The sequence below is a fragment of the Lycorma delicatula genome, chromosome 7, assembly GCF_047948215.1.
Source record: "Lycorma delicatula isolate Av1 chromosome 7, ASM4794821v1, whole genome shotgun sequence".
NCBI classification, from domain to species: domain Eukaryota; kingdom Metazoa; phylum Arthropoda; class Insecta; order Hemiptera; family Fulgoridae; genus Lycorma; species Lycorma delicatula.
The window spans coordinates 110,549,515-110,577,146 of NC_134461.1; the positions used below are offsets into that span (position 1 = coordinate 110,549,515).

The 27,632-nt window shown below is 32.0% G+C and overlaps 2 protein-coding genes across 4 annotated transcripts in view; one reads left to right on the forward strand and one right to left on the reverse strand.

Moving 5' to 3' along the window:
- The window catches only part of LOC142327867 (testicular acid phosphatase homolog), a 39,169-nt gene that overhangs the window by 4,544 nt on the left and 6,993 nt on the right, over positions 1-27,632 (forward strand). For 2 of the 3 annotated variants that reach the window (XR_012757114.1, XM_075371224.1), the window contains exons 2-6: positions 2,095-2,193; positions 5,987-6,226; positions 13,094-13,273; positions 20,600-20,726; positions 23,468-23,676. Coding sequence is in view for 2 of the 3 variants with exons in the window: in XM_075371224.1 (XP_075227339.1) it covers positions 2,095-2,193; positions 5,987-6,226; positions 13,094-13,273; positions 20,600-20,726; positions 23,468-23,676 (855 nt within the window). In the remaining variant the exon portion in view is untranslated. Of the gene's footprint in view, positions 1-280; positions 414-2,094; positions 2,194-5,986; positions 6,227-13,093; positions 13,274-20,599; positions 20,727-23,467; positions 23,677-27,632 lie in introns of those variants that run through there. The other variant, XM_075371225.1, reaches the window with a different exon arrangement.
- The window catches only part of LOC142327868 (testicular acid phosphatase homolog), a 51,827-nt gene continuing 49,149 nt past the window's right edge, over positions 24,955-27,632 (reverse strand). Inside the window, exon 8 of the mRNA XM_075371226.1 lies at positions 24,955-25,156. The gene's annotated coding sequence lies outside the window, so the exon portion shown is untranslated. The remainder of the gene's footprint in view (positions 25,157-27,632) is intronic.

The following is a 27,632-nucleotide window of genomic DNA, read 5'->3' on the forward strand; positions in this document are numbered from 1 at the left end:
TTAGTTCAAATAGTTATAATTGTAGAATACATATTTTACCAATCGAATTTATTTCTGTTTTATGTAACAAATCTTTGTTGCCACATTTGCAACAGTTTCCTTTCGTGTTTTTGTGTTTTATTATGAGCTATGAGTTTTTTAATGAAATTATGAGAATTAAAAAAAAAATTGTTTCATCTTCAGTACTTTTATTTACATAAGAGTATTTACTATTAAAACAAGCTGTAGTATATTTTCTTTTAAATTTTATTATTTCAAGTACATTATCAACTTTTTGTACGATAACTAGTACTATCAAGTACTGTTACCTAGCAGCACGATTCGTAAAGCCACGTTTAAAAAAAGAAAAAGTGATATATTCGGGTACCCCGGTTCATCAAATGGAGAAAAAACGTTGTCTAACAAAATTCGAGGTATTTATTGGAAGTATTCTTTATTAAGAATCTAATTAAAGTGAAATATAATGTTTTCATCTTATTTTTTATTGTTTCCCTATTTTCATTTCACTTTTAGGTTAAGTCATAACTGTAAACAGTTCGTTGACTTCGCCGTGCCGTCTAGTTCTGCGGGCTCTTACCGGCGAAGTTCTAACGAACTTCATGATATTTATTTTAGACATTTTTCGAGATGAAATAAATCTAAACACCTTCTCAATTATGCCAAGAAACGTGGCTAAAAATTTGATTGTGATTGATCGAGTAGTTTTCCGTTTATCACAAATAAACAAAAACCCTCTTTCTCTGTGTAATAGTATATAGATTGATCATTTTTAAATGGCCAATAACAGTATTTTATTTTATATCATTAACTATATGTTTTATGAAAACACTTGCATGAATTTATTAATATTTTTGTAAGAAAGATAATTATTTATTATTTTTTATACTTCGTGAAGGTTGTGATTTGTTCAACTAGTGAACAGTGCGCAAACCCACCGGGTTGGTCTAGTGGTTAACGCGTCTTCTCAAATCAGCTGATTTGGAAGTCGAGAGTTACAGCGTTCAAGTCTTAGTAAACCCAGTTATTTTTACACGGATTTGAATACTAGATCGTGGATACCGGTGTTCTTTGGTGGTTGGGTTTTCAATTAACCACACATCTCAGGAATGGTCGAACTGAGAATGTACAAGACTACACTCATACATATCATCCTCATTCATCCTATGAAGAATTATCTAAACGGTAGTTACCGGAGGCTAAACAGGAAAAAGAAAAGAAAAAAAATGAACAGTGCGCAACCCCTCCTCACACCCACGTTATCTGTTAAAAACACAGGAGTTGTGCTTTGAACATAGAGCTTTGCTCCAGGAAAAATGTAGGAGCATGCTCCTCCATGCCCGTTTGTTCATCTGCAACAACATATCAGGGATGATTATTATTAATGCTCACCGAACAGCCTGTTTGAAGTGCTCGTTGTTACGATGAACGCACTCGTATCCGCTATCGTTCCACACACGACTAAGGTCGTCCCATCATGAATGAAAATACCAGACGATCCGCATCGCTGCTTAACCTCCCTACCTCTTCCAGCAACAGTGAGCGATATGAGCGGTGAAATTTGGAAGCAGTAAAGCCCAAGTAAGCTGGATTTATTATAGTGTAAAGGGACTTCCCGCCCACACCGTATTATTCAAATCAATACAAAAGTAACCAACTTTTACTAGGATTTGAACCTCAGAACCTTCGATTTTGAGAATTAGCTGAACAAATGGTTTGCGACGACGAATTTACCAACCCAGCGGGCTAAAGAGATGAAAAGTATGATTTAAAAATGCTTTATTTCCTCAGTTTCATAATTATATTTTAATTTGTGATTTTCATATGGTTTATTATTACATATAATTAATTTTTTATTATAATAATTTTTTAACTGGAACCTTAACTTGTAAGGAAAAACAATTTATTATAGCTATTTAAATGAAAGTATATTTATTAAAATAGAAGTTGTAAAATTACATAATATTTTACTTAAATATAACACTTTTCTAAATTATTATTTTTTTAAATAAAATTGTTCTTAATATTATTCAAGAAATGATTTTTATTTAAATTACTTGTTTTTATTAATGCACAAAACATACGAATATATTTTAGGTTTCCAGGCATGGTAGCAGATCTCCATTATTTTATTATGCTTCAGATCCTTATAATGACCCAAAATACTGGCCAAGTGGTAAAGGAACTCTGACAAATGTAAGTAAATTTTTTATGATTTAGACTGCTTACAGAAATTACATTAATATATAACAATAACATATATATAAAACGTTTTATACATGAGTATATTATGAAATCGAGAATGTAAGAAGTGTTGAAAAGGTGGAAAAGAATGCACACTTGAGAAAAATTATTTAGTTCTAAGGAAATGAGAAAAAAGAAGAAGATAATATTAAAAATAGTATTTGGTAAAAAAAAGTGTCAAGTTTTTCATTTCTACTTGTTATCTGAAAACAAAACTTTTACGTTAAAAAGAAACAAACATCAGAGAAAATTATTTTCAACAATAGTAGTTGTAGAAAGAATTATGATGAAAAAATAGATTAAGTATAAACACGTGCCTAATTTGCTTACTTAATTTTAATGATTTATGTTCATAATTAAGTTAAGTGACGTGTTTCAATTAACTTTTTAATAAGATTTTCTTTGAGTAATTGATTTACTTTGTGTGTTATGCATATTTTAAACATTTTTATTAGTTTACAAAAAATTTTTTCTTTTGAAAATTTTATAATATTTTTTCTGTCATCTTTTGGCTAGTTTGATGGTATTCTCTGTTCCTTTCTGCTTTGTGTTAATCTTTTAATTTGTATACAATTCCTACCTTTACCTTCAGATATGTTTTTACCTTGGAAACATACTTTACCAATACAAAGTTAATTATACCTTAATGTATTAATAAGTGATCAATCTTCGTAAAATCTTGTCCCATAACTTTTTATCCCTTAAACTCACTTAACTTTCTTTCTATAATTCTCCATTGTCAATATTTTGCTACCACAAAGTGTTAAATGTCATAAAAATATGTTTTATGACAATCTTTCCAATTCCTAGATTCATATTTGATACTTACAGATTTCCTTTATGTACAAAAACACTTCTTGTTTGTACCATTCTAATATTGAATGTTGTCCATCCTTTGTTATCATACTATATAAATAACAGAATTATTTAATGGAATATATTAAAAAAATTGTTGCATGATTTTTCTCTGTAAAACCAACATCGAAAAAAAATCCTTTGAATGTAATGTTGGTGAGATTTGATTATTCTTTATGTGAATTGTTTACTAAAATAGATACAAAAGACAATAATTGAATATATTAGACTTTGTAAAATAAATTTATGATGATAAAACAAGTATTGAGTGAGGAGGATGTGTAATAATGGTATCAATGATTTTGAGAAAATTGAGAACTGCCATTTTATGATCAAGAAAAAGCTTAAAATATCAGATAAAGGGCAATATTTTACACAATTTCAGTTTTTTTCTGTCTGGTAATCGTAGAATTGACAAAACAAAAGTTGTAAACAGTTAAGAATCTAGTATATTTAATCTAAGATCGCCAAAAAATACAGATGCTGCAAAAAAATACATAATTCTTAAACGTTTTGGTTGAAAACTGAGGCCATGGGAAAACTGTTTCCTATGGAGGCTCTTTGATGGCTCAGTTGGGTTTCCTTGAAAGTATCAGCTGTAATGACTAAAAAATTCTACCGGCCTGTGAGATTGAAATTGTCAAGGTGCATATTTCTAAATTTACTTTTGTTGAACTAATAAATAAATTACTGTATCCTTTCATTTAATGTTTGTCATTTTATTATTTATTACATCACATACCCATGTGGTGATATGATGATTTTACATTGTAAGGTAGATGACAATCCAATGTCAACGATTTTTTTATTTCAATTAAGTTGGTAGAAATAACTAGCGACCATGAGGAAACAACAGAATAAGTAGTTCTTATGATGCTTTCAATTTTAAGTTTAAACATTTTTCTGGTATACATGAACAATCTCCTTTTCTAGTAAAAGAGGAAAATATTTTTTGAATAAAAAGATTACATGATCCTGCTGAAAATTTGAAGATATTTTTAATTTGTTTATCATGGTCATGGCTTAGTATTGGATTATTGTTAATGCTATATTTAACTTTATGATGTTCTGATGTTCATAAATTATGACAAGATTAAAAAAAATCAATTGTAAGTCTTAAAAGTAAAAACATATTTATTCCTGTATTCCAGAAAGCCTTGGGTCTTGCTTTGTGGCAATCTGTCTTCTCTGGATTTGTTTCTCTTATTTTCAGACGAGAAACACTCGTCTTTGAGTTTCTTGAAGTATTTTTCATAAGAGCAGTACTGCTTTATATTTTTAATTAAATTAAAATTAAAAAAATATTAAAAAAAATATTTAAAAAATGTACTTAAAAAGTAAATAAGAAATAATACATTTTTGACTTCAAAAATTAGTATTTAAAGGAGTTTTAATGCCTGTATTTTGAAATTGTTAGCAGTTATTTCAGATTTTGTTTCAACTTCAAAAATTAAAATTTTAAGGAACGTAATTTCTTTTACTTTTATTATTTTTTTAAAGTTGTTTTTATAGTAAATTTTTCCTTTTCTACTGATGGATTATATCATCAGTAGAAAAGGAATTTTTCATTTTTTTGAATATTTAAACCATTTTGTTTATGGAGGTAGAAAATAGCTTGTTAATTAAAATTATAATTTTTCATTTAAAATGTCTTATTTTTACTTTCCCATCTAATTTGGGCATTTGCGGTTTTCACTGATTTTTTACACTTTGACACCTAAGGAACCCAAAAACCGGTTGGAAATTTTCCACATGTTTGTATGTACATTTGGTGTCGCACTCCATATCACCTTATATCTCCAGAACTACTAAACTGATTTTCACCAAACTTTGTCAGATAACTTCTATATATGGGGCATTGATGCGAATAAATTTCCAATTTAAAAGGTTGAGAGGGTGATGCTGTAAATCAAGGTTATCCTTAGTATCTTGAGATTTTGCCTAAATAATGCCTTATTTTTCATAGACACATTTGTTAAAAATTATAATATTTGAAAAAAATTTTGTAAAATTGCACCCCTAATCCCAAAAAACCTATAAATAAACTAGTGGGTAAGTGGGTATACTGTGTCTCACCAAAAGGAGTGTTAGATCACTGACATACAACTGCTGTAGTTGACTGTTACGTTGTGACGTCACAGGTGAGCGGTAGAATTAATTAAATTAATAATATTTAAAGTGTAAAAAACTATTTAAAGTGGCGGCTAGTACCTCTACACCCGCATGAATGAAATACGGTATGCACGCGCACTTTAGTTAGAATCATTGAATTAAATAAACAAACAATATTATGTTAAATAAAATGATAAATATTTTAAATTAAGTTCTGTGTGTAAGCCATGTATCAGAAAAAATCTGAATGACGGGAAAGTTCTAAAACTGTGTTGTCAGCTTTTTTTTGTAGTGGCGTAAATAAATAGATTCTTATCATCATTCTTTGAAATTTATTCAACTGTGTAATTTTCTGGAAATTTTTTATGAAAATATTAATTTGATCTTATTTTTTATTTGTTAAGGATTAAATATTTTTTAACTACATTCCTGATATTAACATTTTTATGTTTAACTGGTAAAATATTAGAGTTTTTATGTATTATAATTTCATTTGCTAATTTCTGTTTATAATTATGATAAAAAGTACATTTCCTGTATTGTTTTTTTAACAAACGTGTGTTGCCGCTCTCCACCTAATTTTGGCAGAATGCAGCATCTCTGTCTTTCTATTAGATGGTTCTGGATTGAAATTCCAGTTAGTTTTAAGATTTTTCTCTGAAGATCATTAAAATTATCTTTACTTTCAACTTTGTCATAGCTAAAAAAAGGAGATCTTTTAAATGATGTCCTTATTTTAACTGTTCTTGTAAATGTGCATTGTAATTAATCATTTCAGAAAGGAAAACTACAAATGTATAAACTTGGAAGATATTTAAAACAGAGATATGATGGTTTATTTCATGGGAAGTATAGACAACAAGATATCTACGTCAGGAGCACACGATCACCGCGAACATATATGAGTGTTGCAGCACTGTTAGCTGGAATGTTTCCTCCAGTTGATGAACAAGTATGGAACCAAGATTTAGATTGGCAACCGATTCCAATATGGTCTGATGATTCAGATAAAAATGAGGTAAAAATTAAATAACTTCCAGAATGTTATTATGTTACATATTAACATATGTTCATGTTTCATGTAATTAAGATTTATAATATTTTTTAATTAATATTTATGATTTCATAGTCATTGATCTGAAATCAAGATCAATTTTTGTCATTTTGTATGTGTCTATAACAACAAAATGTTTTCTAATAAACAAATGTTATTATTTATGATATTGTTAGTAGAAAATAATATATCAAAATTCAAAACAAATTCACAGTTTTATGACTACAATATACTGGACAGAGAAAAATTATCATATCTTAAAGATTAGAACTCTGTGGCTGAAAATGTACTACTTTACCCTGATTTACATTCGCATATAATATATTAACCTTCCCTCTCACAAAAATGAACATCACTAAAAATCTTCAAAATAGTATTCGTGAGCACCTCCTAACAAAATATTATTGCTCTGTAGATGAATTTCTCCAGGAGTACTTGATATAAAAATTAATATGAAATATTACAGTATTTCAAGTTAGAGTACCCATTTTAAAATGTACCAAATACTGTAAAAATTTTAAATATTTTTTTTAAGATAGGCTATAAAAAAATACTCACAAAAAAATCAAACACTTTTAATTGAATAAGATATTTTAAAAGATTCTTAAGATTGACTACACAAAAAAAATCAAACATTTTTAACAGAATAAGATATACTGAACCTATGAACACCAAAGCATTAAAAATAAAATGCTATTGAAAAATGCAAATATTTAAATATAAATAACAAAAAAAACAAAAAATTTAACAAAGGACTTTAAATAATATTAAATTTATTTTTAAACCTTTTTTCTTACAGATCCATTCAATCTTTAAAAATGGGAAAATATGTGTGATGTCTGTTCAGAAAATAACTGAACTTTTAAACCTTTTTAAAGATTAAACCTTTTTAATCTTTATTATTAATTTTACAGATGTTTTATTGGTCCATGTCCCCTTCAAAGTACTTACCTTCCCTACTCACACACTTTTCCCAGTGGTATTTCCACTTTGCGAAGCAGTACTGGATAGCTTAATTTGAAATAGACTTTAAGTTTTGTGATGAATTTGCTTTAATGTCATGAATAGTCGCAGAACAGAGCTCTTTCATCACTGATTTTAATTTTGGAAATAATAAAAAAATCACAAGACGCCAGGTCCGGCGAGTAAGGAGCTGAGGAAGGACGGTCATCTGATTTTTCGCTTAAAATTGATGAATTGATGAAGCTGAGTGTGTGAGGTTGTTGTAGTGAAGGAATCATAGGAATCATGAGTTGTCATGCCACAACACTGGTCTCTTTTTGGGGATTTTTCCATGTAGCCATTGTAAAACACTTTGATAGTATGCACAGTTCATATTTCAGTTTCAGGCAAGAATTCAAAATGCACAATCCATTAAAATCTAAAAAACAGAGAGCATCTCTTAGACATTGGATCGAGACTGGTGTGCTCTCTTGGGTTGTGGAGATTCTTTACCAATCCATTGTGATGATTGAACCTTTGTCTCAATATTGTAGCCATAAACCTAGTTTTCATCTCTCGTTATGACCCTTTGCATAATATTTCATCATCATTGGCTTGTTCAAGAAGTTGCCAACAAATGTTCACTCAATGTTCTTTTTGCTGTTCAGTCATCAAATTAGGAACAACCTTTGCTGCAACTCAATGCATGTTCAGTTTTTCTGTCAAAATATCATGCCGCGATCCAAGAGATCTGCAAGTTCTCTGACAGTCAATCGATGATTTTTATGCACCAGATCATTGATTTTCTGAATATGGGTGTCATCAGTTGAAGTTTAAGGCCTTACTAGTTGAGAGTCATCTTCAATTGATTGACAACCACTTTTAAATCGTGAAAATCATTTGTAACTACGTATGACCCAGAGCATCATTTTGTAAGCTTGTTTCAAAAGTTAAAACTCTGTGAAAGTTTTCCCCAGTTTCATACAGAATTTTACACTGTACTGTTGCTCCCAAAAATCACACATTACAAAAATCACTGATAACACTTAAACATATCACATTCAAATAATTATACTACAAAAAACTAAAAAAGATATTAACAATCCAAGAACATCTGGTTACAGAGGAGGTTATGTGGAACACAATGCTGCCAACTGCACGTCACTAAATATCTCTGTTAGCACATAATTAAAAATGTTTGGTTATTTTCTGAACAGACCTCGTGTGAGCTCAATGTAAACTGATTCTTAGGTAATCATGTCTGCACCACACAAAGTCCAAACCTCAAGTGAACTTGCTTGCATACTATCGTTTGCATTGTTTTCTTTCTAAACATGAAAAATAACCTGAAAATAATATGATAACCTGAAGTCAATTTGATTAAATCAAATAAATCTAAGCTCTAAAGCTGTCATATTTATACTTGTACTTTTATCCATAAAATAATCATTTAATCTGGACTTTGATTTACAATTACCAAGGTAATTTGAGAAAGAAATTATCAGACAAGAATCTGGAAACAGTTCAGTTTGCAAGTGGTTATTAGCTTGAAACTGATTTAACCCCATTTAAAACGATTACACAAAGTACAGTTGCACATCAGAAATGTATTAGAGTTAGCTGTGGAAATAAGTTGCTGCCTAATTTCCTCTTCAAAACTAAAAATTTTTAGTAAAAATTGAATAAGTAATAATAAAAATTATAATATAAGCAGTTTTCTTTAGCAAATAAAGCATGGTTTTATGTGTTACTTGACTTACTTGCATTTTAATAGTTGTTATTTTAGCCAATAATTTGAGAAAATGGAATTGGCTGGAAAAAATCTTGGTAACTTATGAATAAATAAAGTTAAAGCTTTCATAACTGTGTGTTAAAATAAGCTTTTATTATAAAATTCCTGATAGACCACAGGTTTGAAAACATCTTTTGAAATTAAAAACTGTGACATGATACAAGGAATTTTGAACATGTGAGGAATTTTGTGACATTTTGAACATGTTAGGTAGAATAAAAAAATATCTTTATGACATCATTTAAGCTTAACCTTATAATAAACCTTTGTATGAGAGAAGATCTTATGGATTTTTTTATGAATTAATTAATTTAAAAAATGTATAAAAAATTATTTTTCTTTAATCAAAAATGAAAAAATAGATTATGTAGAAACAAATGTTAATATATTATTAACATTGAATATAAATTATTTATGTCACATTGCATTTTCATGATTATATGTAAAAATTTCATTTATAAAAAAAGTAAAATGTTTGTAAAAAATTATAGCATTAAGTTTTTTTAATTAACAGCTTATTTTAGTATGGAATCATCGTGATTAGTAATTATTTTTGACTGAGTGGAAGTAATTTAAAACATAATAAATATAATTATATTTTATACATTTTTAAAGACTTCTATCTTTATTTTTAAGTATAAAATTAATTTTTTAAATATTTCACGTTTTAAATATTTCACTGATAAATGTCAATAATTCTTCCTCAAAATAAAAGTAATAATGTTTCTAAAAAAAAATTATTATCAGCACAATTTATCTCATTTAAAATAATATGTGATAAGTCAAAACATTAGCGAATAGTGTTTATGGTGATGAATTTAATTTATTTCTTGCATTTTACTAAGCTATTTTTTTTCAAGACAGTTTTATTTTAATAATTCTTGTAATTGAACATTTTATCACGTGAATAGTCAAGGTTCGATAACATTTCAAGGTAAGTTTGTCATTTCAAGGTTTGTTAGACAAAGTATGTTTGATAACATTTTGACATATTTAACTGTGTCGTGTTTATTGTGCACAGTTCCATAAATCTTAGAAGTTAAAAAAAAAGTTCAAAACTTAATCCGTATAAACATATAAAAGAAAAATAAAGATAATACAGTTATTCCAGGAGAAATAATTACACTAATAAACATAATTTTTGTTTCCTAACATACGATACATGATTTTAATCTGTTTTTTGATACTGAAAATGAATATGAACTCAGAATATTTTTATTACCCATAATTTTTGAAAAACGTTTAAATTTTAGTTAAAGGATTTTTTCATTTTTCAACATATAGTTAACATTTTAAGCTCCTGTGTTGTATTTTGTTAGCTCATTTTTTATTGTTTAACTTTGTTAAAATAATTTGTAAACTATAAATAAGCAATACTTAACTTTGGTAACAGTGCAGTGTCATAATACCTTGAAATTGTGTAAATGATGTGGATGCCTTTTGTTATGTATGTGGAGAGTTTACTGTAAAATCAAATAGAAAACACATTACATCTTTAATTAAAAAAGCATATCATTTATACTTTCAGTGTAAAATTGGTGATCAGGATAAGACATGGGCTCCTCGTATAGTATGCACTATTCTGTCCATTTAAGAAAATGGCTGAAAGGTACACGGAATGCTTTGTCATTTGGTGTACCTATGGTTTGTGGCGTGAACAAAGGATCATGACACTGATTGTTACTTTTGCTTAACAAGTGTGTCTGGAATTTCTAAAAAATCTAAAAATACTGTAAAATAAACTTCATTGCAATCTGCAATCAGGCCTGTACCTCACAGTGAAGTTATTCCAGCTCCTGAGTCACCTGTGAATGTATGTTTTGAAAGCAGCGATGAAGAATCAGGCAGTACTGAAGAAGATAACAATGATTTTGATTTTGAATTATCTTCCAATAAGCCACATCTAAATTTTGTAAAAGCAATGAAGAAGGATAGTCCCAAGGATTTTTGTACATCTGGCAGAAATTTCTGAATGTAAGTGAAATAAAAATTAAATAAGGAATATTTGTTGGTCCTCAAATAAGAGAGTTGGTCAAATATGATGTATTTAAATCAGTGTTAAATAACATAGAAAGTGTAGCTTGGACTTCATTTAAAGACGATTCCAAAAATTTTTTCAGCAAACAAAAATTCAACAATTACCACAATATTGTTAATTGAATTCTTACTTCATACAGAATTATGGGATGTAATATGTCTTTGAAAATACATCTCCTCCACTCACATCTGGATTTTTTCCCTGACAATCTCGAAGACGTAAGTGATGAACACGGTGAGTATAAGTTATGGAGAGCCGCTATAAAGGGAAATGGAATGCTAACATGCTAGCCGATTACTGTTGGACACTAATTCGGGATGTGCCTGCTATTTATAAAAGAAAAGCATCTGCAAACTCATTCTAACACAGATATGGCCATGCTAAATTATAAATTTTTACACATTTTCACTATATTTTACCTTAATTTTTTTTGAAGCGTAATTTATTTAAAACTAAGGGCGATAGAAAAATTGTATTTACCAATCTGTAATGTACGCAGAAAACCAACTTAAGAAATTAGAGAAACTTAGAGAAACTTAGAGAAACATTAAAAAACGTTTTTTTGTCTATAAGTGTTATTTTGTTGTATCGCATGATAAAAATATAAAATTTGAGGTTTGTGTAAATAATGATCACAAGTGTATTTTGTATTTTTCAAAACAAAATAAACATGCTAGTTACACAATACTTGGAATTCCAACCACGGGGAGCAGTATTCTAGATAATAAAGATGATTTAAGTAAAGATAAGTGCAACAGTTAATGCTCAACAATTAATTCATTAATTCTAATATTTGGCCAAGTTAAACAGCACTGTATGTTGTTTTTATTTAACACATGTTGCTGCAGTATACAGTTGAAAGCTTTTAGCAATGACCGTACTGGTCATTAACAAAAAAAAAAAAAAAAATGGTAAATTGTAAAACTATCACAAAACTAAATAAAAAAATATTTTAAACATTTAAACAATAATTTAAAAGATTGATATGAGTATCCATTCATTAATTTATTTAAACAGTAAAGTTATTGCTTTTCTCGTTTCATTACCTACTCTTCAGCATATTCTAATACAACGGGATTATAAAATCAAACTTATAAGCTTAAAATACTTACCTTAAAGATTTGGTTTCTGTACATTGATTATATGATATATTTCATTAGCCTTCAGAAATCTGGTGCAGCTTTCTTAATTTGGGTCAGGAAGATAGCCTAATTTCTCATTTGTTTAATTTGTGTAATGAGTATCTTGCATTAGATATAATGTAAGACTAATAAAAAGATTACTTTACAAGGTAAAATAGAAAACTTTATAACTTAGAAAACACAAAGTTAGTCTCTTACCCAGAAAACATCTTAATTTGAAAAGAAAATTAGATAACATATTTTAAGAGTTGAACCATACAATTTTTAATGGCATATAACTTATTAAAATATATGTTATTAATTCATGTACTTCTGGCATTAGTGAGTTCACAAAATTTATTTCAATGAGTTTATTAAACCCGATGTTATTATTGCAACATTTTATTGGTCTTGTGGTCTAGTCATTACATAAAAAACAATCCAAAAATAATATTAACAGTCATAATTTCTTGTAATGTACAAAGTAAATTATAAAAATTACATAAGATTCAACTGAGTGTATATCTGGTATCTGGCAAATTTAAACCAGGTGAGAATGTGTTATAATTATATATGTGAATTCAACTTAAGTGTAGAAAATAGCAGATAAAACACAATATAACATGAGAACTGTACTATTCATTGATAAAAACGATATAAAGTCCTTATCTATGATTAACAAAATTTTAATATGAACTAAAATTGTTTTAATTCGAAGAATTTATTTGTGATATAAACTGTTTTTAATGGATAACATGTTTAAAGAAATATTCTGAATTCAATTTTTATTCTAATATTTCAAATTTGTGTTCATTATTTTTGCAGATTGATAAAAATTAACCACCAATCCAATAAACATATTTTTATATCAATTCCTTCTTTCATTTATAAAATTCTGTATTTGAGTATTTTTGATTTTGATTTTTTTTAAATTTCAGATTGTAATGAATCACAGTTTATGCTTAAGATTTACAGAACAACAACAACAGTTGATATTAGAGTCAAAAGATTATTTAAAATTACATAAAGATCTGCTTGATTATATAAAAAAACACTCAGATGTCTCTGTAAAAACACTTCCTGATTTTATGAGCATTTGGGATCCACTATCTTGTGAGGTATAGTTATTTTAATTAACATATTATTCATCTAAGTTTTCCCTATTAAAAAAAAATTAATATACAATTGCATTTTACATATTTACTAAAGTAATTGTAATCAAAGTAAAAATTCTGAGACAAAAGAGAAAATTCATCATGCTAGTTCTAAGGAAAGGTAATAGAAATAAAGTTTCTTTCTGATGTTTAACTTCATAGCTTACTTGCTAAAAGAATTTATTAATTTACTAACCAGTCACTTTTCTCACCGCTTCCTGTCTAGCCAGGAGGCTCTGCTCCCTGATCCCTTCCTGTTAAACTCTTGCTTGTAAGAATAGTAATGATAATGATAATAATGATGAAATAGAGATTAAAGCCTTTTTTTTCTTCCACCTTCTTTTTCCCCCTGGGGAAGATCTGCACTCAAGCAACTAATACTCACCCTTTTGTCTTTCCGACTCTTAACAGGCCTCCCCACCTACTGGCTGTAAGTTCAGTATGGCAGGTCGACCCTCCAGTTCTGGATCTTTTGCATAACATCTTTGTCAAACCCTTGGTGGGGAGAAACCAAGCCCAGCTATGCTGTTCCTAGCACACTGTGCCTTAGGCCAGGTCTACTTTTTTTTTCTACCGCTAACAGCACTCTCTCAACTGGGAACAGCACCCTCGGAAGGGAAGCCTGGCCCAGCTACACTGTTCCTGTGACCCCATCCTCAGGCCAGAAACGGTAGATCTCTCTCCTGTTCATTTCCTGACCAGTCGTTACTGGGATGTTATTGTGTGATCATCACCTAGTATCAGCATCCATAGTTCAGCCCAGTCATGGTACTCCTCTTTTATTGTTAGGACCTGGGAGATAAACCTCTCTACCTGTTGCTAATTTTCCCAGTCATTCACCATAAAAGGGACTACTTCCCTTGGAGTCAGGAGGTGCAGCTGTGCCTCTCATCTGAGATCTGCCCACTGTGGGCAGATGAAAAACATATGCTCTGGGGGAATCTTCCTCTCCGCAGTACACACAACCACAATCACACGTTTCATGAACTGGTGGAGGTAGTTTCCAAACCTGCCGAGCCCTGACAAAAACTGTGTGACATGGTAGGTCATTTCACCGACTTTCCGTCGTAGCCAGACGTCCAACCGGGGTAATGAGGGTGTATGTCCACCTCCCCTTCGTGGAGGCTGTCCAGTTGTCTTGCCATTCTGTGTGTAACAATCGTCTGGCTGTGCACCTCTTTCCATGCCTTCATAGACTCTTTTGCTGTATACCGCCCGGAAATAAATCGGCGTTAAGCCCGCTATCACTCCGCCGAAATGGTCCAGTAGCCGGACGTGACTCTCAGGTCTGCCCTTCTCTGCAGCGCTGCCAACCGCTTGATGTTCCTCTTTACTTCTAGAGCTGGGTACCAGGACGGCACGGCGTATAACATAACGGCTGTGGCCGCTGACATCATCAACCTGCGCTGAGACGCCCGACGACTACGTGATGTCTCCATCAACCTGCTAAGGCTGGTCGTCACATGTTCAGCTTCGTTACAAACCTCCTGAATATGTTTATTGAACGGCCGGATCGTTCGAACCAGTCGCCTAGGTATTTGGCGCACGACGATTAGACTACCTGAACGTCGTCCACCGTGACGGTGATCCGACGAAGTCTCTGCTGTCCAGCAATAGTTACCACTGCCATCTTACGTGGAGCCATAAATAGACTTCTCCTCTGCAGCCAACCGCTCACCATTCGTACCGCCGGGTTTGCTTAAGCTTCTACGTCCTCTTCAGTAGTGTCGGCTATCATCATTGCCAGGTCATTCGCGTATGCCAATAACGTTACATCCGTTGGGAAGACGAGTCGACGGACCCTGTCAAGAAAGATATCCACACAATGGCGGGTTCAGCATGATCCTTGTGGCATACCCCTCTTTACTTAGCAACTTATCTCATCTTCCTTGGTGTTAACCATTAGATCTCTTCCTCTCAGGAACTCGAATAACAATGCCCGGAGACCATCGTTGATGCCCCGGAGCCGCAACTCTTCTCCTATTGTTCATCATAGGACACTCCCGAATGCGTTCTTAATATCTAGCAATACTACGAGGGAGATTTTCCTGGTCCTCCATGTGCCATCCCGCTTGTCGGCGATCCACCTCGTCATTGTTCAAGGGGCGTCTACCGTCGATCTGCCCTTTAAAAAACCAAATTGTGACGGGGAGAGTCTCACAGCCGCTCAGACAGCATCCTTTCAAACAACTTTCCGAGTGACGGGAGGAGGCAGATCAGTCGGTAGGATGTCACCTGCCCCTCCGTTGTTGATTTGGTTATGGCAGTAAGTTCTCTCTCTTCCATCGTATTGGCATCTTGCCATCTTCCATCACAGAGTTGAGTGTGTCTAACAAGAGTTGTGGGTAGACCTACACAAGCTTCTTCAATAGTATCCCAGGCACCCCGTCCGGTCCCGGGCATTTCTTATGGTTGGTTCGCATAAGAGATAGTCGTAATTCGGCCGTCATGAATCTACGTTGTGCAGGCCCAGTAACTGGTCCTTCATCATCTACTTTATCGACGAACAGGGTCCCGATAGCGCCCTCCGCTTTTGTTCGAGGTAGAAGGGGAAGTTGTGTTATCTAAAGTTTCATTATGATGCGGTATGCTCTCCCCCGTCGGTCGTCATCAAGGTCTTGGACGCATTTCCTCCAAGCGTCTCGTTTAGATTGTTTAATCCTGCCGCAGAGCGCCTTTTTGGCTGTCCTGTATGTCGATTCGGCCACCTTCATCTGATCAGGCCGATTTCTTCTTGCCCGCTGTAAGTTTCTCCTGGCGGATCTGGCCGCCCTGCATAAGTCCGCTATCTCCGTTGTACACCAGTACACTTTTCTTAAACCAGGCCGACGGGGGCGCAACCTATCACATTCTTTTATCATAACCCCGAGCAGATCTCTCGGATGAACATCCGCCGATCTCTGGATTCTGTCCACCACACCGTCTAGAAAGGCGGTCGTTTGCGTTTCCGTGGGGCTTCGTCGTTGATGCACGGTCGTTAACTGACGACTCTCCAAGCCAATAGTGAAAAGGATCGGCGCGTGATCATTCAGAAATTTCTGTTCCATAACTTCCCAGGAGTAGCCACCACGGAGAAATCTGTCTGAAACTGCGGTCGCATCCAGCACAGAACCTGAGCCACGCCCGAAAAAAGTACGTCTGCTCGGAGAGTTCAAGGTCACCAATCCACATGTGCCGAACAACGTAGCCAGCTGATATCCTCTATAAGTAGAACGGATGCCAAGTTCGAAGCACTCCACTTTGAAGTCACCTGCCGGCACAATCGGTCTATCTGCCGTCAGTAAGGCTTGTTCCAGTAAAATCTTTCGTCACCGCAATTCGAGGAGACGTAACACACAAGTAAGACACAAAACGTCAAGACCACCCTCACGATGCCCTTATTTCGTGACACCATATTTGTAGCAAAGCGGTTGTAGAAATTCCACACTGCCAACTGTATCCACCAGCCAGCCGTGCGCCTCAACTATTCTTTTGTTGGGCTCAACAAGTAACAAAAGATCTACATCTATTCTCAATGCCTCCCGCCACACGACATCGTGAGTGGCTCTCCTCCTGCCACAGTTTAGCTGTAGACACTTCATGAAGGGTGACGAGAGCAACCTCGGCCTCCGATCCGGTGACCAGCAGTTTTACAGATCAGGCACATCGCCGCCGTCGTGCAACTCTCGGTCCGATGACCTTCTCCACCACAGTTGAAACAAAGCCCTCTGCGATCCGGGCCAGTACACCGATCAGCGACATGGCCTACATTCCAACATTTAAAAAATTTGACGTTCTTCCGTCGACCTTCTACTTGGCAGCAGTGCCACCCAAATTTCATCCGACCACGCTCCAACAGTTTCGTGGCCCCTCCTGGCGACAAGAATACCGTTGCTCTCTCTGTCTCCCCGAACGAAGGCCGCAGGGACACTACCCACACGGAAATCTTCCCATCTAAGGACTGCCGCACAGCTGACTCCAACTCAGCCTGTTGAAATTAAAGCATCTTCATATTTATAAAAGCTATCAGTGTATAGTGATTTGTTCAGAGCAACAGTTTGGTCAGTACAGGTCCCAAAACTTCGAATGATCTGAAGAATGCAGGTTTGAAAATAGTCATACCCATTTTAAAAATTGTAGTTACAGCTGGTTATCTGTATGAAGGAAAAAATATATTTTGCCCGATCCTTAGCGTTACTTGACAAATAGCACTAGGAAGTGACCAGATTTCATTATTCATTTTTAAAAAAAAATTTTTTGTTATATATTTTTTATTCATGTAACTGGAGGCAGATGCAGTCAGTTGTGTCACACATACAATAAGAATGGCAGTGGCTGTGTTGGTTGAGCCATTGTGCCGTATTCTTATCGCAACTCTTAAAAATCTAAATTGAAATCCTGAAAATGGCTTTTGTAAATTTCTCTGAAGTGTATTTGCATGTCAAAATTGAGTGAATATCTCATTTAGTATAGTCGGAGGTAGGCAAAATTTGCAATCATTGTTTAAAATGTTTTTTCCTTTCAAGTTCGAATTTTTAAAAATCTAGAAATTGGTTTTTAGATATTTTGTTAAGATTTCAAACAAAAAAAAATCAAGCTGATATCTTCATTTGTTAGAGAGTTTAAAAAACAAGAAAAGCCCGTTGTTACTCAATTTTAGTCCTTTGAACTAAGAATTTCAAAAAGTACTTTATTAGTGTGTAGGAATGGAATGGAATGCAAAGTTGGCAGGAGTCTATTACTCCCTACTTTATCGCAGAACCTGGACAGAGTCCCTTGCTGCTGGATCTTTCTAATCGGGCTTGTTTTTAAAAGGGTTATTTTTTTAATCTCGGATCTAATTTTTCAAGTTTTGTCTATTATTATTTTAGTGAATTTAAGACGGATTTAATTGCATTCCAATCCGTTGTTAAACCAGCGTTATCGAACCCATTTCATGGGCCGACCGCGGAAGGCTAGGCTTATAAAGCCTGTCCTCCCGACGTAATTCCCCTTCAGACCGTCCACTGAAGTCCTTTCGGTGCTAACTCTTTAATAGGCTAGCAGGAATACGCCACAACGGGGCACTAGCTATAAGGAGGGAGCAATGTGTCCCCTTTTCCGGAGGAGTCGCAATTGCTGGGTTATTTTATCTTACTGTAAGTTTAACTTACAGATGGTGATACCTATTCGCGATCGCGGTTTTGGGGCGGCGATTTTCTGGAAAGAAGTAAACAGTAATTATTCTTTCCACGTAATTTATTAACCCTCAGACACGCGTGTGTCTGAGAAGGGGTTGGGGGGACCGCGTGGCTGCAGTGAAGAAACCATTTGTTTTTGTGGTGGCTGTTGGCATCTGCAACAAAAGAAGCAGAACACCTACACGAGAAAAAAAAAAAAAAAAAAAAAAAAAAATGTAATTTTTACTTTCCTTTCGACTGGCAGGATGAGACGGCACGACGCGTCGTTCCACATCCACGTTTCTCCCGTTTCTGAAACTAGAGAAACAGAACAAAACACACGCGAGAAAAAGAAAAAAAAAAAAAAAAAAAAAAAAAAAAAAAAATGTAATTTTTACTTTCCTTTCGACTGGCAGGATGAGACGGCACGACGCGTCGTTCCACATCCACGTTTCTCCCGTTTCTGAAACTAGAGAAACAGAACAAAACACACGCGAGAAAAAAAAAAAAAAAAAAAAAAAAAAAAAAAACATTAGTGTGTACTATTACTGGAAGAACGTATATAAAAATCAAAAAATCAATTTATCTTCAGTAGTTTTTGCTGGGCATTGATTGTGATTCAGTCAGGACATCTTGTTTTATAGGTATAGATAATAAAATGTATAAAATGAAGATTATAAATTTGACTTTTATTGGAGACCTTTACTGAAATTGACTTACTACTGTCTATTGAAAACAAACTCATTTCCACAGTAATAGTGTGTGCATAGTAGGTACCGAAGATCTGTAATCTCACTACTCTCCCTCTTTCGTCTATTTTGGTCAGTACTGGTGAAGCAGTTATTAATAAAGCAATTCAATAACGGTTGCTTGTAATTTGATGTTTTCAAATAGTAAAAAAAAAAATTAATTTAAGAGATATCCATGTTTTAAAAATTGCATAAAATTAAGTAATTTTAAACTAACCCACCGGGTTGATCTAGCGGTGAACACGTATTCGCAAATCAGCTGATTTAAAAGTCGAGAGTTCCAACGTTGAAATCCTAGTAAAGACAGTTACTTTTTTACGGATTTGAATACTAGATCGTGGATACCGGTGTTCTTTGGTGGTTGGATTTCAATTAACCATACATCTCAGAAATGGTCAACCTGAGACTGTACAAGACTACATTTCACTCATTCATCCTCTGAAGTAATACCTGACGGTGATTCCTGGAGGCTAAACATAAATAAATCAGCTAAAGGGTAACAAAAAAATAAATAAACATGAAAGAAAAATTTAATTAAAACGGTTTCTAGCACTCATGAATTATAATGCATAAAAGTTGCTTATTGAAATGAAAAACAGTCAGTTTTTTATGTATTTCACCATTTTTGTCACTTGTTTTTGTTAAAATTATAAACATTAACATTTTTTTTTCTAATTTTTATTAGATATTGAAAAATATTAATATTTTCTAACTTCACAAAAAAAGAAGGTAGTTTTCAAAATAATTATTATACGTACCTATTTTGGTCAAAAGCAGTGTATTTGTATGTATTTACAGTGTATCTGTATGTATTTTTTTTTCAGCGTATCTGTATGTGTAGTAAGGTATTTGGTCAACCTTACTTATTAGTTTTTTTATATGAAAATCAGCTACTATCTATGATTTTTTATTTATTTTATAGAGCAAATTTCTTCTAGTTGTAATGACTAAGTAGTTATTTACAAGTAACTTAATCAATTGTCTAAATGAAAATCATAATTTACATAAATAATAAATGATTTAAGACAATTTTTTATGTCCCTTTGTTATCTATTTATCAAACGTTTAATAAAATAACACAACTTAAATAAAACATTGAAAATAAAAAAAGCACTTTATACTTGTTCAATTCTTCTTTAAATTCTAACTTTTTGAAGATAGTGCCAAATTAAAAGCAAGTAGACGAGTCTTAAATTTGATGTAAACTTTCTGCTTTAAAAACAAATTTTGAAAAAAAAATATTTAAAATCAACTTTTTAGAGCTCTGTTTGAAGTCCTTGGTTTTTTGCAAGTATTTCTTATTACTTTAAATTGATCTTATTGATTACTTTATTATTAAAATTACTTTTTCTAAGTCTTGTAAAGAAAATATTTACATTTTCAAAAAAAATTTTAAATTGTAGGATGTCTTTGGACTTCCTTTACCAGGATGGACGAAATCTATTTACCCAGAAAAAATGAAACCTATTGCAGCACGTATGTTTTACATAATGGTTTGTGGAAATAAAATAATGAATCAGCTAATAAGTGGTAAATGTACTCTTTATTAAATAAATTTTTAACTGTACTGTAATAGAAGCATAACACAACAACAACATGTACAATAACAACACACAATAACAACATGTAGATTTTAATATACTTGGCATCATCATATTGGCACTGAAGTGAGTAGGTAGATTCCTTGAACCATCAAAATACATTTCTCCATTCTCTACTATTTCTTGATGTACTTGAAAGCAATGTAATAATTCTACTGCACTAATATACCATTAAATATCTGAGCCCAAACAAAACCATTATGGAACAGTATTCAAATAAAAACTGAACAGTAGATTTTAGCAAGTTTCCTAAATGAAAATGTAAATTTAAAGAAGTTTAGAAATATTAAATCCAGCCTAAAGTAAATTGTGTTTATTACATTTATTACATAAAATAAAAATATATAAATTTATAGATTGAAAAAAACCCACTGAATTCTTTGATATGGTAGAGTATAAAATAAATTTTCAAGTTAAATGGACAAGTACTAACAAAAATTTGATGTGGGCTCCTGTATTACATGACATTAGTCCCATTTATGTATCTTGTTCCAAATCCTATGAATCATATAAGAAGCTATAACTGCAGCTGCTTCTGTTAAGTGAATCTTTAGCTTACCTAAATTTACTTATAAAAAGTAAACAAAACCTTTTTTTTTAATGCCATCTCAACAGTCATTGATATTAAATTTGATGATTCTGATGGCCACTCTATTTTTAAACAATCCATAATCCAAGCGTCAGATTATATAAAAAGTATTCTCACAATGAAAGTGTGGTGATATGTCATTATGCTGAAAAAATAAATTCTTTGTTCATGTCATCTGGTAATTCATGACTGAGATAACATAGAATCACTCAGGCAACTAATGCTAGAAGCAGTTGATTCAACAAAAAGGTCTATATATTTTAAAACAACAAGCAAATAAACATTTACCTTAGGTGATTCCTTGTACATTTTTCACTAATTTCATGTATGTGTCTTCACTCTATTAATTAAAAGTCGCTTTAGGCAATATTTTATGACAGTTGTTTAGCCATCTTGTGTTTGGGATTATTATAATCTCATGTGGTAATATTTTCATACGATCTGGCAATGTGGCTGATGTTTCGCCACTTGCTGTGGATTATGTGCTGAATGACTGAGCCGTATCTATTTCTGTATTTTTCTGTACAGCTACTTCTTTATCAGCTGATGATGCAGAGTGCAAGAACCTCTGCCTCAACTATCTTTTGTAAGAAATTGTGGCTTTATTATTATATATAGATTTCTTGCTACATATGTTAGAAGACTTTACACTTTATTACGATTGCAGTTAAATTACATTCAGACATATAGGACATAAATGCACCAACTTAGGAGGATTAAATACATAAATAATTATGAAATAGCTGACGTGATATCGTTGATGAGTTTAACTTAACTAACAAAGAAACATGTTTAAAAAAAACAAAATTTAAAAGTCTGAAGGCCTATAAAAAAATGAATAAAAAAAAATATGAACTTATCTTGAAAAACAATTAGCAAAATTTTAAAATTATCTAGAATTATTTGGCTATAACAGAAGGATTGTTTGAGTAGATAATAAAATAACAGTAGTTATTCCCAGCTGTAAAAAATTAAGCGATATCCAAAGTTTATTCATTTTTTAAGCTTTTCTGTTATTCAGTTTTTTTTCATCCTTAGGCCAATTAAAGATAATAAAAGATTCAAACTCACTTTTAGACATATGTAAGTCAAGAATTTGGCATGTGTAAGTAAGCAGCAATATGGCAGTGTTTGGCTGTAAAAAATTCTGGCAATGGTGGATGAAAACACCGCCTGGCAATAACATTTACATATCTTGCTAGAAAAATTGCTGAGCAAAGATTTTAAGAAATAATGCTGGTAATGAGCAGACTTAATAAGCTGTCTAAAAATGCCTTAACATTATGACCATTTTTCTTACTATTCAGAGAGAAATCATATTCATCTCTGAACACAATTTTACTAGGAAAATGTTTTGTTAATTATTTAACACAGAATGCACATTGTTTCTGTTATTTAAAGTTTGCATCAAACAAGTATATGCCTTTAAATTGATTCAGGTTCTTGCTGTTGATGAGGATTTATATGTTTATTTATACTTAATTGCAGTACTCTTTTCTTTTTCTTGAAATTCAGATTTCTGTATTTTTAACTGAGTGAAAGTGTTTGTAAATGAGTAATGCATTAATAAACGATGCATTGAATAGTAATTCAAATGTTATTTTATGATTCCATCATATGGATTTTCTAAGTGGACAAAAATAACTTATTTGATCGAACATGTTAGTACCTAGCTTTCCCTTATCATTAATTGTAGCCATGGGCTTGTAAAAATGATTAGTGACTTGAGGATTGCAGAGAATGTTATTAGAGGGCAGAGATGTAAAGTGACATTAATTTGCATCATCAGTGTCCTGGTAAACAGTTAAAAGTCATTACAGAGGGCTATGAATTGCTAATAATGAATAGTAAATGACAAGGATTGAGGAACCAGTATAGTTCCTCATGGCCTAAGTTATTTTTTCTGAGGATCTTCAGTGATCCTCACAGCAGCCTTAAAAGATTTAATTGAATTTTGACAGATGCCTTCATTCTGGGTGGTAGATAAAAAATAATGCCTCCCTGTTAATCACTAGTATAAGAATAATTAATATAATAAAAAGTAAATAAACTGTGTACCTAAACATCTTTTTTATTTACAGGTCCACTGTTACAAGATTTTAAGTCATGGATAGAGAGAAAAATTAGTGGTGCTATAACAGAGAAGATGCTATTTCACAGTGCACATGATTTTACTATCTTAGGTCTGTTAAATGCTCTAGGTTTTACAAATATTGAGCCTATCGAACCATCAGCTTTATTAATGATTGAATTGTATAGTTCAGCTCAAAGAAAAAAAAACCAAGTGAAAGTAAGTATCAAAGTTTGTGTGTTCTGCAGTAATTTATATTATTACTAAATATGAAAATGTATTCTAATTAATTATGAAAAGCAATTTTCAGTCAGTTAGAATCTCATCTGAATGAAAATAATATATTAATAGATCAATAGCATTAGTTTAGAAAAGAGATATCCATGAAAAATTAATTAATAATTCATCTGGAGTGACAATAAATGCTGTAGTTCTAGCTAAACCAAACAAAACCTACTTGAGCCATTATGATAACAAAACCAGTTTGAGCCATTAGCAAACCAAACTATGGCTTTTGCATAAAAAAATGTGTAATCAGAACAAAGGAACCCATCAGATATAATCCTAGTAGAACTTTTTTAGTCCTTTAAATAAATGGTTCAAAAATGAACTGTAAGGTAATGAGATGGGTTCAGGAAAATGACACAAACAAGCAAAACTCCTTGTAGATACCATCTTGCATTTCAAAAAGATGCGTAAAATTTAGGATTGAAACACAATTATTGTATCTTCCAACCAGTCAGCATTTAGGAATACCTACTCAAATAGTGTTAAATATAAAACACCCATTTTATTAGAAAGATAAAATGGTTAATTAAAAAGATAATTTTGTTATCAGAATTATCAGGCTCTGCAGTCTGTAGGGGAGTAATGTACTCCCTACACACATTTTCCACTTCATTCCAGTGTGATGGATTAGAAGAAAAAACTAGGTCAATTTTTTAAAGCTGTGTAAAATTTTCAGTTTGTGAATTTTGAACTCCTACAAAACTGGGAATCTGGAGAAAATATATAATTCAGGTGAAGGACAAAATAATGATTTAGATCATTTCTTATAGGCATAAAACAATAAGAATAGTACAAGAGACATAAGTAGTTGTAACAAATTTTTTGTTACAATTTGATGAACTATTAATTGGAGTACCGAAGTGTTCATTACTATTTCCATCTTTTTACAGTTCCCCCGAGTAAAAAAGACCGAGTCCCTGCAGGGATGCCCCACTCAGGGTGTCCCTGTTAGAGGCATTGGCATGAAGATCGAGTCCCGGCTCCTGGAGTGGGGACCCAGCGACAGCATAGCCGGGCCTGGTGGATCCTAATCTGGGGGTTTGAGGTGGGTACAAAGTGAGATCCAACTGGTGGGCCGAGACATGTAGGCCCATTAAAGTAAAGGGGAGTAACACTCCCCTGGGCTGTGTAATACTTTACTGCAGGATCTGACCTGGGGGAGAAGAAGAAGAAAAAAGTTTTACAGTTACAGTAGCGTGAAAATTAATCTGAACACAGAAAATATTTTGTTTATTTCGATATTGTGGCTACACTGCTTGTACAACTCATTCTTTAAGTTGTCTGTGTAATATGAGGTCTTCATTCAGAGATCCCAGGTTTGAATCCCGGTCAGGCACGGCATTTTTCACAGATGCTATGACAAATCATTCATCTCATCCTCTGAAGTAATACCTAACGGTATTCCTGGAGGCTAAAAAAAGAAAAAAGAAAAAAGAGGTTATTTAGTCATTTTCATGTAATAAATAGTGTTTTGTGAAAATTTATTTCATTTTTTATAACAAAATCATATTTTTGTTCTGTAAATCTTGAATATATAATAACAGATATAACTTCAAGAAAGCATTCAAAAATTGTTTCTCTTTCTGAGCACACCAGTAAAACCAATGACAAATAGCTTATATATCCATTATACTGAGCATATACTGTTATAAAATTAGTTTGTTTGTTATATAATCATTGCTTCAGTGTGCTAATAACGAACCTTCATTTTGCACCCCAAACAACAACAAAACAAAAGTAGTGAAATCCTTAGATACAATTGATCATAATCTCTTTTGGATGATCATGTATAGATTGTGCTTATTCAAAGTAAACTTACAAATCTTTTCTCTATAAAATATATATATATTAAGATTTGATATCTTAAATACACTTGCGTATGTCAACATGTTCTTCATTGTTCACACTTCTTCCATTTTCCTCTGTATTTTTCTGTAAAGAATTCTAATTAAAATTTTTGATGTATGAGTAGTTAAGCTAATTTTGATCCCCTGGAGTTCCTGGTGATCCCCTTCTTAGTAGTCCCTACCCAGTGATTCAAACGGGGGACTAGTTACCTCTGGAATATTTTGCCAAGGAAGACACCTCCATCTTTGTTACATGAAAATACAGAGAGCTACATCTTCTTGGAAAAAAGAAACAGCTGCAGTTTTCCATTGCTTTCAGAGCTGTGCAGTACTCAGAAGACTGATTGATGTTAATATGATCGTTTAAGTCCTCCTGATCTATGCCCTTACAATTACTGAAAGAGCTGCTGCCTTCTTTCAGGAATCATTACTTAGTCTGGCTCTCAACAGATACACCTCTGATATGGTTGCACCTTCGGTCCAGCTACTCTGTATCACTGAGCACTCAAGCCCCGTCACCATCAGCAGGATCTCATGATTCATGGAGGAAGAATTTCATATGTTTAAAGATAATTGGTTAATACAAAATTCATTAATACTAGTGTAATAATATTTTTTTTTATACATGAGTATTAAACTTAAGTTTGATATACAGTTAAAGACACATATTGATATGGATGAGTGCCTGTTTTGGATGTGTGAGCAGGTGGTTTTGGAAGGATATGGTTTTTATTTGAATGTCATACATGGATTGAAATATTTTAATTTTGAGCAAGGATGATAGATATGATATACAACTTGTTTTGTACAAAGCTTTTGTATTGTATAGGTTTGTTTATTTAATTGTAATTTTTTTTTCTCTTTCAAGTATATTGACTGTAGATAACATCTGTCATGTGCACTTGATTCTATTATTTCTTAGAATCATGCTCTTCTAAACATTTTCCTAGTGGGATTTTTTATGAATTTTTTTTCAAGAGTAGTGTGTTCAGAATTGATATCATGTTATTATGTCTTGCCTTAATTTTATCATTTAGATATGTTTTTATTATTATTTACTTTACTTTTTTATGAGTTGATAATTGTTTGTAGTTAGTTTACTTTTGAAAATTTATTTAATAGAATGAACTACAAAGAAGGTGAGTACTTGAAAGTATATGTAGTGTGTGAATACAATTAGCACTTATTGATAGTATTCTCTTTTTTATTGTGAATGTGGTAATTTATATCCTATTATATTATCTGTATCTATATATATAAAAACAAAATAAAAAATGTTTTAAAACAAAATAAAATGTTTTATTATAAAACATTATAAAACATTATATAAAACATGTCTTGACTGATAGGCAATCAATACAAAACAAAAACTACTGAAAATAAATAGATGAAAAGTTTTATACATGGTCTTCTTACAGTGAAAGAATATTTTGAAATTATGAAAGGATTTTTTTGAAATTTAGAGTTTAAAGGTTAAAGTGGAGTAATAATGAAATTTACTATTTTTTTTTTCATTTCTCTGTAAAAAATGAAGATATCAACTTGACTTTTGGTGTGTATAATCTTCAAGTGAATATCTAAAAACTAATTTCTATATTTTTCAAAATTCAACCTTAAAAGGGATGAAGAAAGGTAAAACATTTTGAATAAAGATTGTAAATATTCCCCATTTCCAATTATACTAAACAAAATATTCAGTAGATTTGTGCTTGCAAATACTCTTCAGATAAATATCTAAAAATCAATTTTGTGTTATTGAATTTTAATATTTTAAGGAGTAAGAAAATATAAATTGTGTTTATATTGTTTCCTATTTATGCTACCGCTAATGAATGAATCTTAATAAGATTTGGTAAAATTTTGATGATAAGTTATGTTTGTAATTCTGAATATTTATTTCACAAGGAAAGCCGCAAAATATATACTAAGGAAATTTAAAAAGAACAGAAAATTTAAAAAGCAAATAGTGGGTTCAGTACTGGCCAAACTGTTACTCTGAAAAAATTACAGTACACTGATAGTTTTTATAAATTGAAGAGG